The sequence below is a fragment of the Oncorhynchus tshawytscha genome, linkage group LG27, assembly GCF_018296145.1.
Source record: "Oncorhynchus tshawytscha isolate Ot180627B linkage group LG27, Otsh_v2.0, whole genome shotgun sequence".
NCBI lineage: Eukaryota > Metazoa > Chordata > Actinopteri > Salmoniformes > Salmonidae > Oncorhynchus > Oncorhynchus tshawytscha.
In genome coordinates this window covers 15,947,313-15,974,075 of record NC_056455.1, presented here as the reverse complement: position 1 = coordinate 15,974,075, position 26,763 = coordinate 15,947,313, and the positions used below count along the sequence as shown (strand labels likewise).

The 26,763-nt window shown below is 43.7% G+C and overlaps 1 protein-coding gene across 3 annotated transcripts in view; it reads right to left on the bottom strand.

Moving 5' to 3' along the window:
• Window positions 1–2,500: 2,500 nt before the first annotated feature.
• Window positions 2,501–26,763, bottom strand: part of LOC112237970 (alpha-1,6-mannosylglycoprotein 6-beta-N-acetylglucosaminyltransferase B) — a 77,603-nt gene continuing 53,340 nt past the window's right edge. For all 3 annotated transcript variants that reach the window (XM_042307275.1, XM_042307276.1, XM_042307277.1), the window contains 9 exons: window positions 24,453–24,586; window positions 14,635–14,765; window positions 13,813–13,818; window positions 12,391–12,546; window positions 12,140–12,286; window positions 11,844–11,960; window positions 7,579–7,653; window positions 3,786–4,057; window positions 2,501–3,487 (listed from right to left, as the gene is read on the bottom strand). In XM_042307275.1, coding sequence (XP_042163209.1) covers window positions 3,289–3,487; window positions 3,786–4,057; window positions 7,579–7,653; window positions 11,844–11,960; window positions 12,140–12,286; window positions 12,391–12,546; window positions 13,813–13,818; window positions 14,635–14,765; window positions 24,453–24,586 — 1,237 coding nt within the window. In that variant the 3' untranslated portion in view covers window positions 2,501–3,288. The remainder of the gene's footprint in view (window positions 3,488–3,785; window positions 4,058–7,578; window positions 7,654–11,843; window positions 11,961–12,139; window positions 12,287–12,390; window positions 12,547–13,812; window positions 13,819–14,634; window positions 14,766–24,452; window positions 24,587–26,763) is intronic.

Here is a 26,763-nt window from a genome sequence, read left to right as displayed (position 1 = left end):
CCATGACAGTTGAACACTCTCCAGAAAACAACACACTTGTAAAATCAAAGACAGCCTCTTGAGAGTCAAGATGTTCCAACCTGTGCTGTTGGCTTTCTACAGTCTAATCCTCTTATCTCCTGACCAGCAGAGATGCACTGTAGCTTATGAGATAATAATACATTATAGACCTCTCTGCTTCTTCAGTCCACTTTCACCTCGCAAAGTCACAGACCGCTGCTTAACGCATGGTGGAGTTACACCAGCTGGGGAATGTGACCTGGCTATTACCTGCAGCATTAGAGAAACATCTATGGTCTGTAATAGTTATGTCATTGGCAATGGTAGTGTGAGGGGATTGGGTTTTTCTTTCAGTAAATGCCACGGGATCTTTAGTGACTACAGAGTCAGGACCTCAGATTAACATCTCAATCAAAAGGACGGTTGAGCGAAGGGAGTGCCTCCCCACTGGGCACAGATGTCAGTCAGTCTAGTTTTGATTTACATTTGGTTGAATTGTCAACTAACATGAATTCAACGTGCACTCAAACAAATATCACCATGTCATTGAATTTAGGTTCAAAATTAGTTGGAACAGGAAAAGCTCATCACCTCCCTCGCCCCGTTCCCATCTCTCTCCTCCTCTCCATCCTTCAGTTCTCACTCCTGTGCTTGTGCTTTTTCAAGCTAAAGTTCAACTTGAGTTCACAGAACGGAAAATTATCATTAGAATGGTCTTAAATGTGTCTCTCCATTAAACTCCGGTGACAATGGAGTATAAGCACCTTCATTAAGCTGGCAAATTCCAATCATCTTCTCTCAACATATCTCATTAAAACTTCTCTTATCTTGGCTAAGAGTGTTCAGCATTTCTGGAGCAGGTATGATAAGAATGTCTTTCACGTCACCTCAGCCATTTTGTGCATGTCAGGCTAGTGTGGTAGAAAAAGTTGGCAGATTAATTCTGGCACTATAAAATGTTTTCATTAAATCCCAAATCACCTCGCCTAAATCATGTAAAAAAAAACAATGTACAATATGCCACACCAATACTTAACAATGCAGTGTACTGTAGTTGTGAGTCAGTAGTAGCTATCTACTGGACAAAACATTCAAGGAAGAAAGAAAGACCTAATTGGAAAGTTTCTCATTGCAGATTGAAATGCACGTCTCACCATTCCATTAATACAATTTACACTGTTGGACAGAATGATACATTTTCCTTTTTAATATCTGGATGGACTACCACAAAAAACTTGTGCAGACGTGACGTTGGCACAGACCGTTAGAGGTAAGTTTTATATAGCTCTCAGGACTATGAATGGCCTGGTTCCCATTGGAACCCTGTATGGTAGACGGCTGTTTGAAGTTGGAGCTTGCAGGTTTGCCTGTAGACATCCTCCCTCTCTCTCTCTTCAGGCCTGAAGGTAGGTTCATCTTTCTCATTTCTACCATCATCTTTTCCCCCTGCAGAGTTTGCGAGGCTCTCTGTTACCTCCAGAGAGGAGTGATACACAACCTGGCAATGGCATCTTAATCAGGACAACCACAGGAGGGAGAAGACCGTGGGAGAACAAACAGGAGTTTGGAACTAAAACTTTGTTTAATCATCAGAGCAGATTGTCTGATGTGTCGGTTAATGTCATTCTCTGAAATGATAGATTCAGTCATGTGTTTGAGTGTCTTCCATGTGTTTATGAAAGAGTGATCTACTTGTCTATACCAGTGAAAGATTTGTAAAATTCACATCAGATGTTATAGAAATGTCTCTGTCAGTTTCCTTCACTAAATCCATATTGGTGCCTCTATATCAAAATCTATGTAAATGAATACGAGTACATTATTGGTAGCCTCAACAAGTAAATGATGACGTTCATTTTACACCAAGGTCAGGGAATGGGAAATGCTGATGAGGGCTGTCAACCCTGTTGGTTGCAAAGGGATAATTGAATGATTGTCTACGATATATGGGCTTTCTCAACATCTACCTCCAGTTCAATCTCCCTCATGGATCGGCTCCCCTGCAAACTCACTTTACTGGGTCTCATCATGGTATTGGGGTATGGCAACTGTGGAGTTTGTGTTTGATGGTTACTTCAGTAAATCATTGGTGTCTACAAAACAAAATCCTGAAGTCGGACAGACCAAGATAGCAAAGAACTGTAGAGCTGCTGGTTGTGGTGAGATGAGTGAGAGGTGGGATCTATTGCACCTAGAGCCATGGAGAAGGCAACACTACTCTCCGTCCCAACAGAACTCACTGAGATCTGCACCATCTAAATGCAGCCTTGCAACCTACTCACGAATTGTCTGTGGGTATTTAGGCACCACTCCATGAACTAAATGAGTCCAAGCCAACAGTGCCTGCAGAGAAATCACCAACTCTGAAAGAAGTCATTAGAACATTCTCTTCCATTTGGCTTTGTGAAATTGACCAAAAAAGATAGATGACAGCTTTACACTCAATTGCTTTTCTACATCTACAGACTCATGCATGTCTCAAGAAGTAACCTGACTCTTAAACTTGTTTTAGAGTTGTACCAGAATGTTTCAATTGTCTTTTTTATTAATCAACATTTGTATGTACAAATATACTAATGTATGAGACATGGAAAATATTACATCTAGTAGTGCATCTACTGTACAAATTTCCCAACTGCATTATGATCAAAGTATTTCACAGAACATTACATTCCATACAGTATCTGCATGGCACTTGAAGCAATGCAGATATTAGCAACTATAGCATTGCAATACAATTATCAGGGATATCATTTTGAATCCCCTCATTTCTGTGTTCCTCATAACTCCACCCCCCTAACATTCCTGTTGGACCAAATGTAGTCCATAAAGACTATTGTAAAACGTTCACCTTATAGCAGCGTCATCACTTTATCAGGGAACAGTACAATCATGCATTTCCCTGAGATGCATTATGTCAGCCACACGTCTTGTTTGGCAGCCATTTTGTGGGTTTGGCGACTGGGTATTCTAGTAATTTCAGAATTGCCAATGCACTGAGCCTCCGGTCAGAGCAGCAGGTAGGGAGTCTCATTTTTCTCACTTTAACATTATCCAGTTGTCCAGTTCCGTGAAGCATTCTGCCCTGTGCTATAATGATACCAGCAGTGATCTTTTGTATAGCTGCTCCTCTACCCCATGGCGACTGACCCTACTAGTTCCTTTGTGTCACCCACATTGACCTCCTGCAGGGCCATCCTCCTCAGTGTCCCTCCCACCTATAGAAATGGCCCCTGGGATGGCTGAGGGAAGGGTGGCAGGTCATCTTCCCCCAGGTGCTGGTCACAGTCATAAGCAGTCCCTGCACAGCGCCACCTGGCCTTTACGGTAGTCCCTGCAGGGACAGAGGCGGTGGTACTTGTTGTTGGCCCCGGCACAGCTGAACAGCAGAGGGTCTTTCTGGAGGCCACACTCACTACTCTCCACTGAGAAGGCTGGGAAGATGTGGTTGATCTCAGCCTCCACCCCATCACACTGCACCTCCAGCCTGGGTGGAGACACCAGAGAAACATTTCTTTATATATCATTATTCATATTAAGTCATGTGATTTACATTATAATCAATGTTTTAAAAAAGGCTTCATAAATGGCTATCAATATCATTACACCAAAGCACACGGGGTAGTGCATTAGAATGAGGGAGGATATTCAGAAGAATTTAAGATGTTTGTTTCCTCAGTGATCGTGCTGTATAACAGAATCTGCTAAATTACAAGATGTAATGTTGTGTAACAGATGGTGGTGTCACATGGTGGTGGAGGAGGGAGGCAGCAGCAGCAGCTCACCCGCTGAAGGCCTCTTTGATATTGATGAAGCGGTAGAAGGCGGGCTCACAGATCAGGCCTGCGCTCTGGCACGCATCTATACATGACTGGCCCTCCAGGGAGGCCAGCAGCCTCAGGGCGCTAAGCGGGGGCCAGGAGGGGGGAGTGCTGATGTTGGAGGCCCAGGCCAGAGCACTAGAGTTGGGCAGCAGGACAAAGGGGCTGGGGGGGCTGCCTGGCCAACTGCTGGAGGTATTCGCTGAGGGAAATGGAGCTTCGGGTGCACAGAATTCCTGCCGAGTACAATACAACAGAATAACTACACAATCTGGCTATTGTGTAGTTAGTTAATCTGGCTATTCAGCATTACATTCATCGGTCAATTCTACTGTAGCCTACATTCAGCATTGAAGTGGCAGGTAGCCTTGTGGTTAGAGCGTTGAGCCAGTAACAAAAAAAGGTCGGAACAAAAATACCCAGGCCGACAAGGTGAAAAAACTGTCGGTGCCGTTGAGCAAGGCTTAACCCTAATTTGCTCCAGGGGTGCTGTACTAATATGGCTGACCCTGTAAAACAACACATTTCACTGCACCTGTGTGTGACAGTATATATATATTTTTTTATTAATTCAGCCTGTGAACTATACATTCATTCATTAGTTATACATTCTGGTGGGTTCTGATTTAGACAGAATAATAAAAGCAGCATCACCATAGCTCTTATGACATACACATTGCCGTCCAGCCTCCTGGAATAATATAATACAGTACGAGTCAAAGTTTGGACACACCTACTCATTCAAGGGTTTCTTTATTTTTACTATTTTCTACACAAGTAAAATAATAGTGAAGACATCAAAACCAGGAAATAACACACATGGAATCATGCAGTAAACAAATCAAAATACATTTTATATTTGAGATTCTTCAAAGTAGCCACCCTTTGCCTTGACAGCTTTGAACACTATTGGCATTCTCTCAAACCAGCTCATGAGGTAGTCACCTGGAATACATTTCAATTAACAGGTGTGCGTTGTTAATTTGTGGAATTTCTTTCCTTCTTAATGCGTTTGAGTCAATCAGTTGTGTTGTGACAAGGTAGGAGTGGTATACAGAAGATAGCCCTATTTGGTAAAAGACCAAGTCCATATTATGGCAAGAACAGCTCAAATAAGCAAAGAGAAACGACAGTTCATCATTACTTTAAGACATGAAGGTCAGTCAATATGTAAAAATAATTACTTTTAAAGTTTCTTCAAGTGCAGTCACAAAAAACATCAAGCGCTATGAGGAAACTGGCTCTCATGAGGACTGCCACAGGAAAGGAAGACCCAGAGTTACCTCTGCTGCAGAGGATAAGTTCATTAGAGTTAACTGCACCTCAGATTGCAGCCCAAATATATGCTTCAGCGTTCAAGTAACAGACACATCAACATCAACTGTTCAGAGGAGACTGGGTGAATCAGGCCATTGTCGAATTGCTGCAAAGAAACCACTACTAAAGGACAACAATAAGAAAAAGCGGCTTGCTTTGGCCAAGAAACACGATCAATGGACATTAGACTGGTGCAAATCTGGCCTTTGATCTGATGAGTCTAAATTTGCGATTTTTGTTTCCAGCCGCCATGTCTTTGTGAGACACAGAGTAGGTGAACGGATGATCTCTGCATGTGTGGTTCCCCCCGTGAAGCATGGAAGTGGAGGTGTGATGGTGTGGGGGTGCTTTGCTGGTGACACTGTCTGATTTATTTTGAATTCAAGGCACACTTAACCTGCATGGCTACCATAGCATTCTGCAGCGATATGCCATCCCATCTGGTTTGTGTTGAGGGGGACTATCATTTGTTTTTCAACAGGACAATGACCCAAGACACCTCCAGGCTGTGTAAGGGCTGTTTGAATAAGAACGTGAGTCATGGAGTGCTGCATCAGATGACCTGGCTTCCACAATCACCCAACCTCCACCCAATTGGGATGAGTTAGACCAAAATGTGAAAGAAAAGTAGCCAACAAGTGCTCAGCATATGTGAGAACTCCAAGAATGTTGGAAAAGCATTCCAGGTGAAGCTGGTTGAGAGAATGCCAAGAGTATGCAAAGCTGTCATCAAGAATCTAAAATGTATTTTGATTTGATTAACACTTCGGTTTACAACGTGATCCCATATGTTATTTCATTATTTTCTACATTGTAAAAACTAAGAAAAACCCATGAATGAGTAGGGGGGTTATATGGCCAATATACCACGGCTAAGGGCTGTTCAACAACTCAACCACTATTTGTATCAGTTTGAATCATTTTCAATGGGGGCTTTTATATTGAAGGTGAACCGCAAATTCCACTATTGTGGCTAGCTTCACACAGGTGTGCACGACAGAGTTGAAAAATATCCAACACTTGGCAGAGTAGTTAGTTTGGCACTGTGTAAGAGTGTCCTGGAGAGTATTATGGATATTAAACTGATGAGTTTCTCTGATGCTAGCAAGCATGGATTTGCAAAGCTTACATATTCTTTCAGAAATGCTACAAAAAGGTAGCATCTTTGGCACTTAACGGACAGAAATGAGCATGTGAGAGGATAAATTATAAATGGACAAAAAACTGTTACACCTACACATTCAGTCAATCTGGCATTTTTTAAATCCCGATGGTCGCTTTATAGACGCTATAGTCTCATTTAACTCGACGTCTAGAATTTTAGCTAGGTAGGCGCAAGAAATACTCTGCTATGTGGTTCTCAGTAATGGCTCATGACAAGAGGCGGGGAGTGTGTTAAGTACCTTCAATCAAGTTGATTTGCAAATTTTCATTGAGATTGGTGTCATATTGGCTTAGATATGATGGTAGGGAGATATGAATTTAACACTGAACTATCGTCATGTCTATAATACAGTTATGCCACCAATAATCAAATGAGTTTCAGGCAGGAATCAACATGGGAGAGCACTTCCCCGAGTCCGTCCTATTCATAAGGAACAGGTAATAATATTTCTGCGACATCTTCCTCTGACCCCCAACCCGGTTTATTAAACAGGCTCCCAGCGCCCTGCTGCAATAACCAGGCCTCCTCCACTCCACAGCCCCCCAGCCCTGGGCTACTGCTCAACAGGAAAACAGGGTGAGCTGTCACCCACCTCATCCGGAGTCTGTGTGTGTGTCATGAGAAAGCAGTATAAAAATTCGAAATAAAGAATCCGTGAGGATCATAGGGGTCAGTGCTGCCCACGGAGGAGGATAGAAGGGTTGTCGCTGATTGGGAGTCTGGTCTCGTACATGCCAGGCGGGCAGTCTCAGTCAGTCACAGCCCACTGAGCACACTACTCTGTGTGTGATGGGCAGATGGGGGAGTGGATCAGAGCTGGGCATAGGCCACCCCATTTCCCCTTTTCTCCCACTGCCACGGCCTTAACCAGACTGGCAGACAGGCCCCTCGGTGCACCGCACAAATCATCTCAGCATGATGAACGTACTGGAGCATGACAATGTGTATAATTGTGCAAAGAAATATAGTGTGTGTGTAGTTGTGGATGTGTTTAACCACAAGAATAGTAAACAAACAAACATTTGACCAACTGGGGACATTTTGTTTAACCCTACAAGGTCAAATGTTAGAATTAGGTTCAGGGTTTGGAGCTAGGGTTAGGGAAAAGAAGATTTTAAATGGACTGAATTGTGTGTCCCCACATGCTTAGTTAAACAGGACTGTGTGTGTATATAAATTAGCTCTTTTATTTGTATACAGTAAAGTGTGACTTCATCTTGCCTGTGCATAAATAAATGTGGATGAGATTGGCCGGTGTATGCTACACAAACCCACCTGGTTCTGGATGTAAGCATGCACTCTCTCCAGCATCCCCTCACAGGTGTACTCATAGGGCAGATATGGCTCCACCTGCAGAAAGGGAATCACACACCATCGGCTTTAGACCTCCATCAACACCACAGCTATAATAGTACTGCAACGGTTTACCGTTAATCAAAGCTGACGTATTCATTAAGGTCACTGTAAACGGCTTCATTATGAGCTGCTTCATATTAGAACCAATGACCTCATACATCACAGGTGACAGTCTTTGACTTGATTTCATTACTCTATTAACATGGACTACATCAATATGACAGACAATGGATTAAGCTGACAATCGACCACAGGTTATGTACGAGCTGCTAAACCGAGTGTCTGAATCTTTTTAACAACTCACTGGGAGGATGTGGTGACCATCCCACGTTTGACCTTTACCAGATGATGTGAAAACGTTCTCCAGAGCTGGCACATTTCATAGAGTTACAGATTAGAACGTATGTTACATACACGACAGCTGCTGTGACACTGCAGTGAAAACAGCACAGCGAAGGCATCTCTTTTCAATGCAGCAGTAAACACACGTTAGTCATCAGTGTCAAAGGATGAAGTCTGCAGGTCAATGCTTTCTATTTTGCTGTTATCCAAAGCCTATTTGGGTTCGATTACATAAATAATTAATGATACATGTTGGAGTGGGAAATGTTCTGTGTGATGGTACTGTAGTCCCATTCCACATCACCTAACCTAAGATGTCTGTGCCATTTAAAAGAGATCTCATTGTTTACCATCAGGCCTCTCAGAGGCACTTGGGCTTTTAAACTGATAAATGGTTCCTTTTAGCATTCACTTCCTTTTAGCGCTCACTTACTCGTTTATTTCATCTGAGTTTAATGAAATGTATCTGGCACGTCATCAGCTATTCCAGAATGCAATTAGCCTTTTGGGCATCTTTATATAATGGAAAGAAAGGAACAGGAAAAAAACTGCTCTCCATGGAGTCGGAATTGAATTCAGCTTTAGAATACATGTACATCTCTAAACCGACCGCATTTCCTGTATACATACTCATCATATCTGACCAGTATACCTGATTGCAATATCACCAGTGGTGTAAAGTACTTATGTAAAAATACTAGAAAGTACTAGTTAAGTCGTTTTTTTGGGGTATCTGTACTTTAATTGACTATTTATATTTTTAACAACTTTTACTTCACTACTTTCCTGAAGAAAATAATGTACTTTTTACTCCATACATTTTCTCTGACACCCAGAAGTACGAGTTACATTTCGAATGCTTAGCAGGTCAGAAAGATGTGTCAATTCCCACACATCATGAGAACAACCCTGGTTATCCCTACTGCTTCTGCCTCACTAAACACAAATGCTTTGTTAATGAATTATTTCTAAGTGTTGAGGTGTGCCCCTGGCTATCTGTAAAATAATAAAACAAGAAAATTATGCCATCTGGTTTGCTTAATATAAGGAATGTGAAATGATTTATAAGTATAATTAAAACCAAATCCTTTTAGACTTTTACTGGGTGACTTTCACTTTTACTAGAGTCATTTTCTATTAAAGTATCTTTACTTTTACTCAAGTATGACAATTGGGTACTTTTTACACCAGTGAATATCACAGGGATTAGTATTGTTGTTCACCCACATTGGATCAAAGAGGGGACATGTTTTTCTTCACCTTCAGTGTGTACTGTATAGTACGGTGCATTTGGAAAGTATTCAGACCCCTTGACTTTTTCCTCATTGTGTTACAGCCTTATTCTAAAATGTATTACATTGATTTCCCCTAATCTATCTAAACACAATACCCCATAATGACAAATCAAAAACAGATTTTTAGACATTTTTGCAAATGTATAAACTTTTTTGGGGAAATATCACATTTACATAAGTATTCAGACCCTTTTTTACCTAGTCATTTGTTTAAGCACCTTTGGCAGTGATTATAGCCTTCAGTCTTCTTGGGTATGATGATATAAGCTTGGCACACAAGTATTTGTGGAGTTCCTACCACTCTTCTCTGCAGATCCTCTCAAGCTCTGTCAGGTTGGATGGGGAGCGTCGCTGCACAGCTATTTTCAGGTCTCTCCAGATATGTTTGATTGGGTTCATGTCCAGGCTCTGGCTGGGCCACTCAAGGACATTCAGAGATGTGTCCCGAAGCCACTCCTGCGTTGTCTTGGCGGTGTGCTTTGGGTCCTTGTCCTGTTGGATGGTGAACCTTCGTCCCCAGTCTGAAGGTCCTGAGGGCTTTGGAGCAGGTTTTCATCAAGGATTGCTCTGTACTTTGCTCCATTCATCTTTCCCTCGATCCTGACTAGTCTCCCAGTCCCTGCTGCTGAAAAACACCCCCCCACATGATGCTGCCACCACCATGCTTCACCGTAGGGATGGTGCCAGGTTTCCTCCAGACGTGATGCTTGGAATTCAGGCCAAAGATTTCTATCTTGGTTTCATCAGACCAGAGAATCTTCTTTCTCATGGTCTGAGAGTCCTTTGGGTGCCTTTTGGCAAACTCTAAGTGGGCTGTCATGTGCCTTTTACTGAGGAGTTGCTTCCGTCTGGCCACTCTACCACAAAGGCCTAATTGGTGGAACGCTCCAGAGATGGTTGGCCACTGTGTTCTTGGGGACCTTCAATGCTACATCATTTTTTGGTATCCTTCCCCAGATCTGTGCCTCAACACAATCCTGTCTCAGAGCTCTACGGACAATTCCTTCGACCTCATGGCATGATTTTTGCTCTGACATGCACTGTGGGACCTTACTGTATATAAACAGGTTTGTACCTTTCCAAATCATGTCCAATCAATTGCATTTACCACAGTTGGACTCCAATCAAGTTGTAGAAACATCTCAAGTATGATCAATGGAAACAGGATGCACCTGAGCTCAATTTCGAATCTCATAGCAAAGGGTCTGAATACTTATGTAAAATGTGATATTGTGTATTGTGTGTAGATTGATGAGGAAACTAATTTATTTAATACATTTTAGAATAAGGCTGTAATGTAACAAAAAGTGGAAAAAGTCAAAGGGTCTGGGGCCTCCCGAGTGGTGCAAAGGTCTAAAGCACTGCATCGCAGCGCTTGAGGCGTCACTACAGACCCGGGTTCGATCCTAGGCTGTATCACAACCAGCCGTGAACAGGAGTCCCATAGGGCGGCGCACAATTGGCCCAGCGTCGTCCAGGTTAGGGGAGGGTTTGGCCGGGGGGAGCTTTACTTTGCTCATTGCACTCTAGTGACTTCTTGTGGCGGGCCAGGTGCCTCCAACACATTGGTGTGGATGGCGTCCGGGTTAGGTGGGCGGGTGTTAAGGAGTGTGGTTTGGCGGGTCATGATTCGCCTCTCCCGAGCTCGTTGAGGAGTTGCAGCGATGAGACAAGATCGTAATGGGATATGACGAAAAAAGTGGGGTAAAAAAATAAATATTACAAAAATGTAAAAGTCAAGGGGTCTAAATACTTTCTGAATGCACTGTATATCAACATAATGAGAAGTGCTTGTGTCCTGTATTATTTACTTGTTTTCCTCCTGCCCCTCTCCTCCACTCCTAACCCATTACATGCACATGTTCTACCACAGCATTACGTCAAGTAGATGCTCCGTTTTGGTTCCCTCAGCAGCAAGTCTGGGCTATATTTAACCTGCCATTATTCCCCGCGTGGTGGGGGATCGATTGGCCGTACCTTGCATGTTGGCCTGGCGACAGATTGAGCACAGCATGATAGATTAATATAATCTCCAGTAGACAATGGTTAGTGCCTGGAGAAGACAGTATGGGTCCTCTGGAAGACTGCCATACTAACCCAGGTGTCTGCTGCCCAGTTTACCTACTAAGCAACTCCATCTCTGAGGCAATTAGGACTTAAGTCCTTGGAAGGAGCCAGCTATGCAGTTTGCAGTTACACTGGATCCTGTGATTAACAGCTCAATTAGCAATGTGAGAGAGAAGTGGGTCACAACTGGAAATACAGTCTGTGGAAGAGGAGATTATATACCTCCACGGCACCATTAATCATATGCGTAGGTAATGTTAATACTCAAGACTTTCTTTAACATGAGATGCAGTGAAGATAATACATCTGAAAGGTCATTTGAAAATCATGTGGTCCTCTGTAGCCAGGATAGTGGGTTTGATTCACGGGACCATCCATACTTAAAATGAATGCACACATGACTGTATGTCGCTTTGGATAAAAGTATCTGCTAAATGGCATATATTATATTATCATCTCAAGTGAAATTAGCATACTAACCTTGGTCTTCATGATGTCCCGTATGGCAGACTCAAACTCTTGGGAGTTGTTGAAATCCACCGTGATGACATGTGGCCTGCCTATATACTGCTCAGCATAGGGATGCTGTGAGGAGACCTGATGGAGGAATTGACACAATACTATATCAGTCAATACAGTCTCCATCCAGACAATACATGGACACAGCCACGAGCAGAGAAGCACACGAGTCAGGTTGAGGCCTACCTTGCACTAATTCACTGACTAACATTCATTTTCTCGACAGTTGTCTGACACCACAGAGACAACCCGCTCACCTGTCTGGAAGTGGGCTTCCCTCTGAAGAACTCATGGTTGAGGGAACTGTGGGACGGCTTAAACTTGGGCTGCAGGAAGATGCAGCCGTTGGCTATGGCCTCTAAAGGGGCTGGCCCTTCGTATGGGAAGCCAAACCCAATGAAGAGCTTGTTTGAGAGAGGAAAAGAAAAAGATGAACCAAACTGCTGCTGTTTACTGGCAACTTGTACTTGAAGTATATTATATAAAAAGGTATTGAAACCCTCCATACCTTGGCCTTTCTGAGCAGCTGTTGCAGCTCTTGTTGGGGCAGCAGGCCGTGGTTTTTGACAAAAGCAGGCACTTCTGGAGGGCGCTGTGTCTCATAATAGACAGTGCCATGGATATCCATGTAGCGGTGCAGAATGGCCAGGAACCTTTCCTTACCCTATGAGTCAATGGAACAAATGGTTTGGATGGACTGGCCACACAGTATAATCTATCTATCCACCCCAAATATGCAGAATGTAACTCCTTTTTTGAACCAATTCTGTATGAGTTTAAAGTTCTTCTCAAACATAAAGTTATGTTCAGTGTGTTGGTTGCAGGCATAACCAAGACAGGGGCAAACATGTTATTGGCTGTCAGGCTCTTCCACTTAGAGATTCTTCCATATTAGCTGTGTCACCCTCCTGGGACTGAAGAGCAAGAGAGAATGTGCTCAACCTGTGAAGACTACAGTAGCATGAGGGTCATCTCTCAGAAGAGTTAAAAACCCTTGACTAATAGGCATCTCACCCTGGAGAGCTTCTGATTGGTGCAGGGCAGTGTGGACAGAAGCCTGTATGACTGACTGTTACTAGGATTAGTGGGATGGCTACTGGGGCCTCTGGTGCATACAGACTGGCATAGCCAATTAGAGGGGTGATCTGATTTCCTACACCAAGCAACAGCAGCACCAGGGGCAAATGACATGAGAATGGCCATAGTGTGTGAAGAGAAAGCATGGGTTTCACCTTGGCTACAGCAGCACACTGGTTACTGATCATAGAGATGTATTGGGTGAGCATGATTTACATAGTGGTGAGAATGTTGTATTGCTTCAAATCTTCAGTGGCATACTTAGCCTAACATAGAACATTTGTACTGAACACAATAGAAATACATATGCATGAGCTTTCCCTCTGTAGACTAAGAACCCTTCAAGTTGTAAATAGAACCACTGATGTCATTGCAGATGCTCCATATAAAAGGGCACACAAAGTAAAACTATCATTCGTGGAGAGCTGACATTCTGAGTATTGATTAACACTCCACCTTTTGTATTTTCCTAAACCTGTTATAGGGCAGCAGTTTATTGATCTGACAGGGGGGTGACAGAAGATGCAGATAGACCAGGATGAACGCAACCCTCAGGCCTTTTTATAAAAACTCCAGTATCTTTATCGTAGATAAAGATGATTCACCTGAAACATCTTTCTGTGTCTGAAGAGCTAAAGCTGCTGACTCATTCCAAAATAATTGTAGTTAACTGTCTGGCACATTTAATGGAACGTTAACGCATTCATTGTGCATGAACAGGATCAATCTCTATAAAAGGAATCTGCAGAGAAACCAAACACCAGGGACAGTCTGTACTACGGCTCAATGTAAAACAAAGTTTCAGAGGGTGTTCAAAACGTCAATCATTGACAGGAAGTGCAGGTATCCTTACTTGGAGCTGGAGATGATCCATCAACATGGCATGAGAGCAGAATAGGAGGAAACCATGTGGGAAGGAAGAAAGACAAGAGAGAGTGAGTGGGAGAGATAAAATGATTGTCATTTTGTCTCCTTGTGGACATACAGCTGTAGTACAACACATAGCTGACAAGCATGTGAATTGGAGAGCTGAGGATGATGCCAGAAGCAGTGAGGGGTAGTCAGTGTCGAGGGAGGGCCAGACACAGATGGCATTCACACTCATAAATATTATACCTTGCACGCCGTACCTCAAACTGTTCAGAGTGAGGGGGAATTCAATAAGCATAGAGAGGGAGAGAACAAATGCAGCTGATTCAACCACGGGGAGGCGGCCAGACACATCAATAAGTGATGCCTTTTTCCTGTAGCTTGGAGGGAGAATTTACGCTAAACAAAAACAATTGCCGCTTCCATAACACTCACACCTCTCTGGGCGTACATACATATACCTAGCGGATTGAAGTGTCATGCTTGGCAGATAGGAGAGAATAACTTAGGCACGTTTCAGCTTGTCGCTGGAAGTGGGGTGCACTCCATTTATCACATCATGACAGAATACACTGCAGCGTATAACAGACTGCTGACTGTTGTGTAAATATGTTGAGACGCCACCGCAACTGGACTGCATCTTAGTAGGGAAAAAAAGTCATTTGTTTGTTAATATCTTGTAAACAGGAGCAGGTGATGCGCCCATTGGGGTGTCAGTCAAATGCACTCTCAACAATATGGCTTTCTTTGCTTGAGTTGTGACATTAGTGGTGTAGAAATTGAACATTAATATCCATATGATCACCTTCCACATGCTGGCCTCTTTGCCGTACACCACTGCCATGCTGTCCACCTTGTTCCTCTGGATGCTCAGCCTCTCTGTGTCGTTCAGCTCCTCAGCCACAAAACCCATGAAGGAGTTGTCTGGAGTGTGTGCTGTGAGGGACAAACATAGCAAAGTGCTCAATAAGTCAAGCTCAAGCTCAATAAGTCAAAGTCAATGTAACGACGTGCTCTGAGAGTCGGGAAGCAAGTTCAGGGAGTGTTTTAATAAAATAAACGGAACATAAAACAAAACAAGAAAAACTAACAGCACACAGACATGAAACAGAAACAATGACGCCTGGGGAAGGAACCAAGGGGAGTGACATACAGTTGAAGTCGGAAGTCTACATAAACTTAGGTTGGAGTCATTAAAATTTGTTTTTCAACCACTCCACAAATTTCTTGTTAACAAACTATAGTTTTAGACATCTACTTTGCACATAACCACAAGTCATTTTTCCGACAATTGTTTACAGCCAGATTATTTCACTAATAATTCACTGTACCACAATTCCAGTGGGTCAGAAGTTTACAAACACTAAGTTGACTGTGCCTTTAAACAGCTTGGAAAATTCCAGAAAATTATGTCATGCCTTTAGAAGCTTCTGATAGGCTAATTGACATTTTTTGAGTCAATTGGAGGTGTATCTGTGGATGTATTTCAAGGCCTACCTTCAAACTCAGTGCCTCTTTGCTTGACATCATGGTAAAATCAAAAGAAATCAGCCCCCAAAAATTGTAGACCTCCACAATTCTGGTTCATCCTTGGGAGCAATTTCCAAAAGCCTGAAGGTACCACGTTCATCTGTGCAAACAATTATACGCAAGTATAAACACCATGGGACCACGCAGCAATCACACCACTTAGGAAGGAGACGTGTTCTGTCTCCTAGAGATGAACGTACTTTGGTGTGAAAAGTGCAAATCAATCCCAGAACAACAACAAAAGGACCTTGTGAAGATGCTGGAGGAAACAGGTACAAAAGTATTTATATCCACACTAAAACGAGTCCTATATCGACATAACCTGAAAGGCCGCTCAGCAGGGAAGAAGCCACTGCTCCAAAACCGCCATTAAAAAGCCAGACTACAGTTTGCAACTGCACATGGGGACAAACATCATACTTTTTGGAGAAATGTCCTCTGGTCTGATGAAACAAAAATAGAACTGTTTGGCCATAATGACCATCATTGTGTTTGGAGGGAAAAGGGGGAGGCTTGCAAGCTGAAGAACATCATCACATCCGTGAAACACGGGGGTGGCAGCATCAATGTTGTGGGGGTGTTTTTCTGCAGGAGGGACTGGTGCACTTCACAAAATAGATGGAATCATGAGGTAGTAAAATTATGTGGATATATTGAAGCAACATCTCCAGACGTCAGTCAGGAAGTTAAAGCTTGGTTGCAAATGTGTCTTCCAAATGGACAAAGACCCCAAGCATACTTCCAAAGTTGTGGCAAAATGGCTTAAGGACAACAAAGTCAAGGTATTGGAGTGGCCATCACAAAGCCCTGACCTCAATCCTATAGAAAATGTGTGGACAGAACTGAAAAAGCGTGTGAAAGCAAGGAGGCCTACAAACCTGACTCAGTCACACCACCTCTGTCAGGAGGAATGGGCCAAAATTCACCCAACTAATAGTGGGAAGCTTGTGGAAGGCTACCTGAAACGTTTGATCCAAGTTAAACAATTTAAAGGCAATGCTAAAAAATACTAATTTAGTGTATGTAAACTTCTGACCCACTGGGAATGTGATGAAATAAATAAAAGCTGAAATAAATAATTCTCTCTACTATTATTCTGACATTTCACATTCTTAAAATAAAGTGGTGTTCCTAACTGAGCTAAAACAGGGAATTTTTACTAGGATTAAATGTCAGGAATTGTGAAAAACTGAGTTTAAATGTATTTGGCTAAGGTGTATGTAAACTTCAGACTTCAGCTGTATATAGGGCAGGTAATCAAGGAAGTGATGGAGTCCAGGTGAGTCTGAAGACCTGCACGTGCACGTAACGATGGTGACAGGTGTGCGCCATAACGAGCAGCCTGGTGACCTAGAGAAGGACAGTGGTCACTCCATAAACCAGGAAACAAAGCAAGACCTGAGTATTCCCAGTACACATGAAAAAGAAAAAAAAGCCATGAGAATCATATATATATATATATATATATCTCAAAAAAATAAAGGTAACACTTAAACAACACAATGTAACTCCATGTCAATCACACTTCTGTGAAATCAAACTGTCCACTTAGGAAGCAACACTGATTGACAATAAATTTCACATGCTGTTGTGCAAATGGAATAGACAACAGGTGGGAAATTATAGGCATTTAGCAAGACACGCCCAATAAAGGAGTGGTTCTGCAGCTGTTGACCACAGACCACTTCTCAGTTCCTGTGCTTCCTGGCTGATGTTTTGGTAACTTTTGAATGCTGGCGGTGCTTTCACTCTAGTGGTAGCATGAGACGGAGTCTACAACTCACACAAGTGGCTCAGGTAGTGCAGCTCATCCAGGATGGCACATCAATGCGAGCTGTGGCAAGAAGGTTTGCTGTGTCTGTCAGCGTAGTGTCCAGAGCATGGAGGCGCTACCAGGAGACAGGCCAGTACATCAGGAGACGTGGAGGAGGCCGTAGGAGGGCAACAACCCAGCAGCAGGACCGCTACCTCCGCATTTGTGCAAGGAGGAGCAGGAGGAGCACTGCCAGAGCCCTGCAAAATAACCTCCAGCAGGCCATAAATGTGCATGTGTCTGCTCAAACGGTCAGAAACAGACTCCATGAGGGTGGTAGGAGGGCCCGACGTGCACAGGTGGGGATTGTGCTTACAACCCAACACCGTGCAGGACGTTTGGCATTTGCCAGAGAACACCAAGATTGGCAAATTCGCCACTGGCGCCCTGTGCTCTTCACAGATGAAAGCAGGTTCACACTGAGCACATGTGACAGACGTGACAGTCTGGAGACGCCGTGGAGAACATTCTGCTGCCTGCAACATCCTCCAGCATGACTGGTTTGGCGGTGGGTCAATCATGGTGTGGGGTGGCATTTCTTTGGGGGGGCCGCACAGCCATCCATGTGCTCGCCAGAGTTAGCCTGACTGCCATTAGGTACCAAGATGAGATCCTCAGACCCCTTGTGAGACCATATGCTGGTGCGGTTGGCCCTGGGTTCCTAATGCAAGACAATGCTAGACCTCATGTACTGGAGTGTGTCAGCAGTTCCTGCAAGAGGAAGGCATTGATGCTATGGACTGGCCCGCCCATTCCCCAGACCTGAATCCAATTGAGCACATCTGGGACATCATGTCTCGCTCCATCCACCAACGCCACGTTGCACCACAGACTGTCCAGGAGTTGGCGGATGCTTTAGTCCAGGTCTGGGAGGAGATCCCTCAGGAGACCATCCGCCACCTCATCAGGAGCATACCCAGGCGTTGTAGGGAGGCCATACAGGCACGTGGAGGCCACACACACACTACTGAGCCTCATTTTGACTTGTTTTAAGGACATTACAGCAAAGTTGGATCAGCCTGTAGTGTGGTTTTCCACTTTAATTTTGAGTGTGACTCCAAATCCAGACCTCCATGGGTTGATAAATTTGATTTCCATTGATCATTTTTGTGTGATTTTGTTGTCAGCACATTCAACAATGTAAAGAAAAAATTATTTAATAAGAATATTTCATTCATTCAGATCTAGGATGTGTTATTTTAGTGTTCCCTTTATTTTTTTGAGCAGTGTATACAGTGGGGCAAAAAAGTATTTAGTCAGCCACCAATTGTGCAAGTTTCCCACATAAAAAATGAGAGGCCTGTAATTTTCATCATAGGTACACTAACTATGACAGACAAAATGAGAAAAAAAATCCAGAAAAATCACATTGTAGGATTTTTTATGAATTTATTTGCAAATTATGGTGGAAAATAAGTATTTGGTCAATAACAAAAGTTTCAATACTTTTGTTATATACCCTTTGTTGGCAATGACAGAGGTCAAATGTTTTCTGTAAGTCTTCATAAGGTTTTCACACACTGTTGCTGGTATTTCGGCCCATTCCTCCATGCAGATCTCCTCTAGAGCACTGATGTTTTGGGGCTGTGGCTGGGCAACACGGACTTTCAACTCCAAAGACTTTCTATGGGGTTGAGATCTGGAGACTGGCTAGGCCACTCCAGGACCTTGAAATGCTTCTTACGAAGCCACTCCTTCGTTGCCCGGGCGGTGTGTTTGGGATCATTGTCATGCTGAAAGACCCAGCCACATTTCATCTTCAATGCCCTTGCTGATGGAAGGAGGTTTTCACTCAAAATCTCACGATACATGGCCCCATTCATTCTTTCCTTTACACGGAACAGTCGTCCTGGTCTCTTTGCAGAAAAATAGCCCCAAAGCATGATGTTTCCACCCCCATGCTTCACAGTAGGTATGGTGTTCTTTGGATGCAACTCAGCATTCTTTGTCCTCCAAACACGACGAGTTGAGTTTTTACCAAAAAGTTCTATTTTGGTTTCATCTGACCATATGACATTCTCCCAATCTTCTTCTGGATCATCCAAATGCTCTCTAGCAAACTTCAGACGGGCCTGGACAAGTACTGGCTTAAGCAGGGGGACACGTCTGGCACTGCAGGATTTGAGTCCCTGGCGGCGTAGTGTGTTACTGATGGTAGGCTTTGTTACTTTGGTCCCAGCTCTCTGCAGGTCATTCACTAGGTCCCCCGTGTGGTTCTGGGATTTTTGCTCACCGTTGGCTGATCCAACTTTGATGTAATGTCCGTTCTTGCGTGGAGCCCCAGATCGAGGGAGATTATCAGTAGTCTTGTATCTCTTCCATTTCCTAATAATTGCTCCCACAGTTGATTTCTTCAAACCAAGCTGCTTACCTATTGCAGATTCAGTCTTCCCAGCCTGGTACAGCAGGTCTACAATTTTGTTTCTGGTGTCCTTTGACAGCTCTTTGGTCTTGGCCATAGTGGAGTTTGGAGTGTGACTGTTTGAGGTTGTGGACAGGTGTATTTTATACTGATAACAAGTTCAAACAGGTGCCATTAATACAGGTAACGAGTGGAGGACAGAGGAGCCTCTTAAAGAAGAAGTTACAGGTCTGTGAGAGCCAGAAATCTTGCTTGTTTGTAGGTGACCAAATACGTATTTTCCACCATAATTTGCAAATTAATTAATAAAAATCCTACAATGTGATTTTCTGGATTTTTTTCTCATTTTGTCCGTCACAGTTGAAGTGTTCCTATGATGAAAATTACAGGCCTCTCATCTTTTTAAGTGGGAGAATCAAATCAAATCAAATTTTATTTGTCACATACACATGGTTAGCAGATGTTAATGCGAGTGTAGCGAAATGCTTGTGCTTCTAGTTCCGACAATGCAGTAATAACGAGCAAGTAATCTAACTAACAATTCCAAAAAAACTACTGTCATACACAGTGTAAGGGGATAAAGAATATGTACATAAGGATATATGAATGAGTGATGGTACAGAGCAGCATAGGCAAGATACAGTAGATGATATCGAGTACAGTATATACATATGAGATAAGTATGTAAACCAAGTGGCATAGTTAAAGTGGCAAGTGATACATGTATTACATAAGGATGCAGTCGATGATATAGAGTACAGTATCAACGTATGCATATGAGATGAACAATGTAGGGTAAGTAACATTATATAAGGTAGCATTGTTTAAAGTGGCTAGTGATATATTTACATCATTTCCGTCAATTCCCATGATTAAAGTGGCTGGAGTAGAGTCAGTGTCATTGACAGTGTGTTGGCAGTAGCCACTCAATGTTAGTGGTGGCTGTTTAACAGTCTGATGGCCTTGAGATAGAAGCTGTTTTTCAGTCTCTCGGTCCCAGCTTTGATGCACCTGTACTGACCTCGCCTTCTGGATGGCAGCGGGGTGAACAGGCAGTGGCTCGGGTGGTTGATGTCCTTGATGATCTTTATGGCCTTCCTGTAGCATCGGGTGGTGTAGGTGTCCTGGAGGGCAGGTAGTTTGCCCCGGTGATGCGTTGTGCAGACCTCACTACCCTCTGGAGAGCTTTACGGTTGAGGGCGGTGCAGTTGCCATACCAGGCGGTGATACAGCCCGCCAGGATGCTCTCGATTGTGCATCTGTAGAGGTTTGCGAGTGCTTTTGGTGACAAGCCGAATTTCTTCAGCCTCCTGAGGTTGAAGAGGCGCTGCTGCGCCTTCCTCACGATGCTGTCTGTGTGAGTGGACCAATTCAGTTTGTCTGTGATGTGTATGCCGAGGAACTTAAAACTTGCTACCCTCTCCACTACTGTTCCATCGATGTGGATGGGGGGGTGTTCCCTCTGCTGTTTCCTGAAGTCCACAATCATCTCCTTAGTTTTGTTGACGTTGAGTGTGAGGTTATTTTCCTGACACCACACTCCGAGGGCCCTCACCTCCTCCCTGTAGGCCGTCTCGTCGTTGTTGGTGATCAAGCCTACCACTGTTGGAGGCGTGCATGGCCACGCAGTCGTGGGTGAACAGGGAGTACAGGAGAGGGCTCAGAACGCACCCTTGTGGGGCCCCAGTGTTGAGGATCAGCGGGGAGGAGATGTTGTTGCCTACCCTCACCACCTGGGGGCGGCCCGTCAGGAAGTCCAGTACCCAGTTGCACAGGGCGGGGTCGAGACCCAGGGTCTCGAGCTTGATGACGAGCTTGGAGGGTACTATGGTGTTGAATGCCGAGCTGTAGTCGATGAACAGCATTCTCACATAGGTATTCCTCTTGTCCAGATGGGTTAGGGCAGTGTGCAGTGTGGTTGAGATTGCATCGTCTGTGGACCTATTTGGGCGGTAAGCAAATTGGAGTGGGTCAAGGGTGTCAGGTAGGGTGGAGGTGATATGGTCCTTGACTAGTCTCTCAAAGCACTTCATGATGACGGATGTGAGTGCTACGGGCGGTAGTCGTTTAGCTCAGTTACCTTAGCTTTCTTGGGAACAGGAACAATGGTGGCCCTCTTGAAGCATGTGGGGACAGCAGACTGGTATAGGGATTGGTTGAATATGTCCGTAAACACACCGGCCAGCTGGTCTGCGCATGCTCTGAGGGCGCGGCTGGGGATGCCGTCTGGGCCTGCAGCCTTGCGAGGGTTAACACGTTTAAATGTCTTACTCACTTCGGCTGCAGTGAAGGAGAGACCGCATGTTTCCGTTGCAGGCCGTGTCAGTGGCACTGTATTGTCCTCAAAGCGGGCAAAAAAGTTATTTAGTCTGCCTGGGAGCAAGACATCCTGGTCCGTGACTGGGCTGGGTTTCTTCCTGTAGTCCGTGATTGACTGTAGACCCTGCCACATACCTCTTGTGTCTGAGAACTTGCACAATTGGTGGCTGACTAAATACTTTTTGCCCCACTGTGTGTGTGTGTGTGTGTGTGTGTGTGTGTGTGTGTGTGTGTGTGTGTGTGTGTGTGTGTGTGTGTGTGTATATATATATATATATATATATACATCACACACACACACACATATATATATATACATACACACACATATATATATATATACATACACACACACACACACATATATATACATACACACACACACACACACACACACACACACACACACACACACACACATATATACACACACACACATATATACACACACACACACACACACAGTGCCTTGCGAAAGTATTCGGCCCCCTTGAACTTTGCGACCTTTTGCCACATTTCAGGCTTCAAACATAAAGATATAAAACTATATTTTTTGTGAAGAATCAACAAGTGGGTCACAATCATGAAGTGGAACGACATTTATTGGATATTTCAAACTTTTTTAACAAATCAAAAACTGAAAAATTGGGCGTGCAAAATTATTCAGCCCCCTTAAGTTAATACTTTGTAGCGCCACCTTTTGCTGCGATTACAGCTGTAAGTCGCTTGGGGTATGTCTCTATCAGTTTTGCACATCGAGAGACTAAATTTTTTCCCCATTCCTCCTTGCAAAACAGCTCGAGCTCAGTGAGGTTGGATGGAGAGCATTTGTGAACAGCAGTTTTCAGTTCTTTCCACAGATTCTCAATTGGATTCAGGTCTGGACTTTGAATTGGCCATTCTAACACCTGGATATGTTTATTTTTGAACCATTCCATTGTAGATTTTGCTTTATGTTTTGGATCATTGTCTTGTTGGAAGACAAATCTCTGTCCCAGTCTCAGGTCTTTTGCAGACTCCATCAGGTTTTCTTCCAGAATGGTCCTGTATTTGGCTCCATCCATCTTCCCATCAATTTTAACCATCTTCCCTGTCCCTGCTGAAGAAAAGCAGGCCCAAACCATGATGCTGCCACCACCATGTTTGACAGTGGGGATGGTGTGTTCAGGGTGATGAGCTGTGTTGCTTTTACGCCAAACATAACGTTTTGCATTGTTGCCAAAAAGTTCCATTTTGGTTTCATCTGACCAGAGCACCTTCTTCCACATGTTTGGTGTGTCTCCCAGGTGGCTTGTGGCAAACGTTAAACAACACTTTTTATGGATATCTTTAAGAAATGTCTTTCTTCTTGCCACTCTTCCATAAAGGCCAGATTTGTGCAATATACGACTAATTGTTGTCCTATGGACAGAGTCTCCCACCTCAGCTGTAGATCTCTGCAGTTCATCCAGAGTGATCATGGGCCTCTTGGCTGCATCTCTGATCAGTCTTCTCCTTGTATGAGCTGAAAGTTTAGAGGGACGGCCAGGTCTTGGTAGATTTGCAGTGGTCTGATACTCCTTCCATTTCAATATTATCGCTTGCACAGTGCTCCTTGGGATGTTTAAAGCTTGGGAAATCTTTTTGTATCCAAATCCGGCTTTAAACTTCTTCACAACAGTATCTCGGATCTGCCTGGTGTGTTCCTTGTTCTACATGATGCTCTCTGCGCTTTTAACGGACCTCTGAGACTATCACAGTGCAGGTGCATTTATACGGAGACTTGATTTACACACAGGTGGATTGTATTTATCATCATTAGTCATTTAGGTCAACATTGGATCATTCAGAGATCCTCACTGAACTTCTGGAGAGAGTTTGCTGCACTGAAAGTAAAGGGGCTGAATAATTTTGCACGCCCAATTTTTCAGTTTTTGATTTGTTAAAAAAGTTTGAAATATCCAATAAATGTCGTTCCACTTCATGATTGTGTCCCACTTGTTGTTGATTCTTCACAAAAAAAATACAGTTTTATATCTTTATGTTTGAAGCCTGAAATGTGGCAAAAGGTCGCAAAGTTCAAGGGGGCCGAATACTTTCGCAAGGCACTGTATATATATATATGTATTCATAACGTGTTCCTATTTCAAACCCAATATGAGTGTAGCTTGCAATTACAATGTGTATCCAAAACAGCAGTACTTCCACAGAAGCTATGCTCACTGAGTTAATTGGAAGAGCACAAACACAGCTGAAGTCTCCTCTCCTTCCACTGATCCCAGCTGGATGTTTGAGCTCTGTGTGTGTGCCAGTGAGAGCCTATGGTGCTAAGTTCTAGTGTCCAGCTCGAGGCATCTGTTTGGCCACAACTGCTGTTACCCTCCCAGGCTCCTTCTCATCTCTCTGACCCTGAGCTTCCACTATGAGAGGCCAGAGGCCCACACAAGTGCCCCACAACATCTGTGCCCACACACACACTCCAAAAGCCAAACCTCCACTAAAATCCATATTACCCTTTCCCACTTTCTCTCTTTCTGAGGTTGATACCTGATAAGCAAGCGCAACCCCATTCCCCTCACATCCAGTGTCAGAAGAGAGATTATGCTCAGAGTTCACTCACGGAACATGGTCATGTACTGCCTGCAGTTGAGGTTCCAGTAGCCCCAGTTGGTCCTGTAGCCGTGCAGGGTGGCGTAGTCCTCATGGTTGTATGCCGGCTCTGTGCCAAATGTGTCAATCACACGGATGTGGCACCTGAGAGACAGAGCAGAACATAGACAGACATTGCCTCCTGTTGCGATGATAGAATATTTATCTGGTAAAAGCCCATGTCTAACAAGCAGTGGTATGGGAATCAAGCCCAGGAGACTTGAACCGTAAAGCAGTCAGAGGTGATGGATGTCACCGTGCCTCTCCTCTCCCTCAGTGTGCTGGGCTCAGCCTGCCCTCCAGGTGGGGGGAAATTGACTTTAAATCACACGCTGCTAGGCCACTACACACCACAGGGGAGATAAATGGAGAGCTCTTACTCACAGCAATATAACCATGTCCAGACACCGCAAGGATACCTCCCTTCTTTGATGGGTCTCTGACATTCCTGGGGCATAATGTGTGAGGGGCTGCTTCCTAATAGTCGGAAAAGGCTTCCTTTCCTTGTGTATGACCACTTACTGTACCTGACAGGGTTGAATAAGAGAGACATTTTGACAGGAGCACTACTAACATATACTACTTTGATTGTATCCTTTTAGTAGCAACGTTCATCAAAATTGTTAAAAGGTTTTAAAAATAATTCTAATAAAATGCAACAGTTAGACATTTACAGTGGAAGCTGCTGAGGAGAGGAGGGCTCATAATAATGGCTGGATCAGAGCAAATGGAATGGCATCAAACACTTTGGAAACCACTCCAGCCATTACCACGTGGTCATCCTCCCCTATTAAGGTGCCACCAACCTCCTGTGTTGGACAATGGATGAAGATACTCCAAACTTTTAACATTTTTATAATCCATCAGATATTGACTGAATTATAGCACATAAAACATTTTACGGACAAATAATGAATCGAGTTCAGGGATTTTGGTGGGAATTCAGGTTTTCAATTTATTTATATACATTTTTTACAATGTACTCATATTTTGAGTTAAATAAAGAAACATATGTGCCTATTTGTATATATACACACTGAACAAATATATAAATGCAATTTCAAAGATTTACAGTTACAGTTCATATAACGAAATCAGGCAATAGAAATACATTCATTAGGCCATAATCTATGGATTTCACATGACTGGGAATACAGATATGCATCTGTTGGTCACATATAGCTTTAAAGAAAAGTAGGGGTGTGGATCAGAAAACCACCATTTACCTCATGCAGCGTGACACATCTACTTCACATAGAGTTGATCAGGCTGTTGATTGTGGCCTGTGGAATGTTGTCCCACTCCTCTTCAACGGTTGGGGGAAGTTGCTGGATATCGGTGGGAACTGGAACACGCTGTTGTATATGTTGATCCAGAGCATCCCAAACATGCTCAATGGGTGACATGTCTGGTGAGTATGCAGACCATTGAAGGACTGGGACATTTTCCAGGAAATGTGTAAAGATCCTTATGACATGAGGCTGTGCATTATCATGCTGAAACATGAGAGGTGGATGAATGGCATGACAATGGGCCTCAGGATCTCGTCACGGTATCTCTGTCCATTCAAATTGCTATCAATAAAATGCAATTGTGTTCTTTGTCCGTAGCTTATGCCTGCCAATACCATAACCCTATCGCCACCATGGGGCCCTCTGTTCACAATGTTAACACCAGCAAACTGCTCGCCCTCATAACGCCAGACACGTGGTCCGCGGTTGTGAGGCCAGTTGGATGTATTGCCAAATTCTCAAAAATGGCGTTGGAGGTGGCTTATGGTAGATAAATTAACATAAAAATGTAAACAAACAAATTTGTGCAAAACATTTCAGAGATATAAGCTTTTTGTGCATATGGAAAATGTATGGGATCTTTTATTTCAGCTCATGAAACATTGGACCAACAATTTACATATCGTGTTTATATTTTTCTTTAGTGTATGAATACATTAACATAAAGGTGAGGAACAGGGCTGCAACCACCAAACACCTGCTCTGTCTACCCTACCTGCTGTCTGCCTTACCTGCACTCACCTGCCCTGTCTTCCCTACCTGCTCTGTCTTCCCTACCTGCTCTGTCTACCCTACCTGCTCTGTCTACCCTACTTGCTCTGTCTACCCTACCTGCTCTCTACCTTACCTGCACTCACCTGCTCAGTCTACCCTACCTGCACTCACCTGCTCTGTCTCCCCTACCTGCACTCACCTGCTCTGTCTCCCCTACCTGCTCTGTCTACCCTACCTGCACTCACCTGCTCTGTCTACCCTACCTGCTCTGTCCAC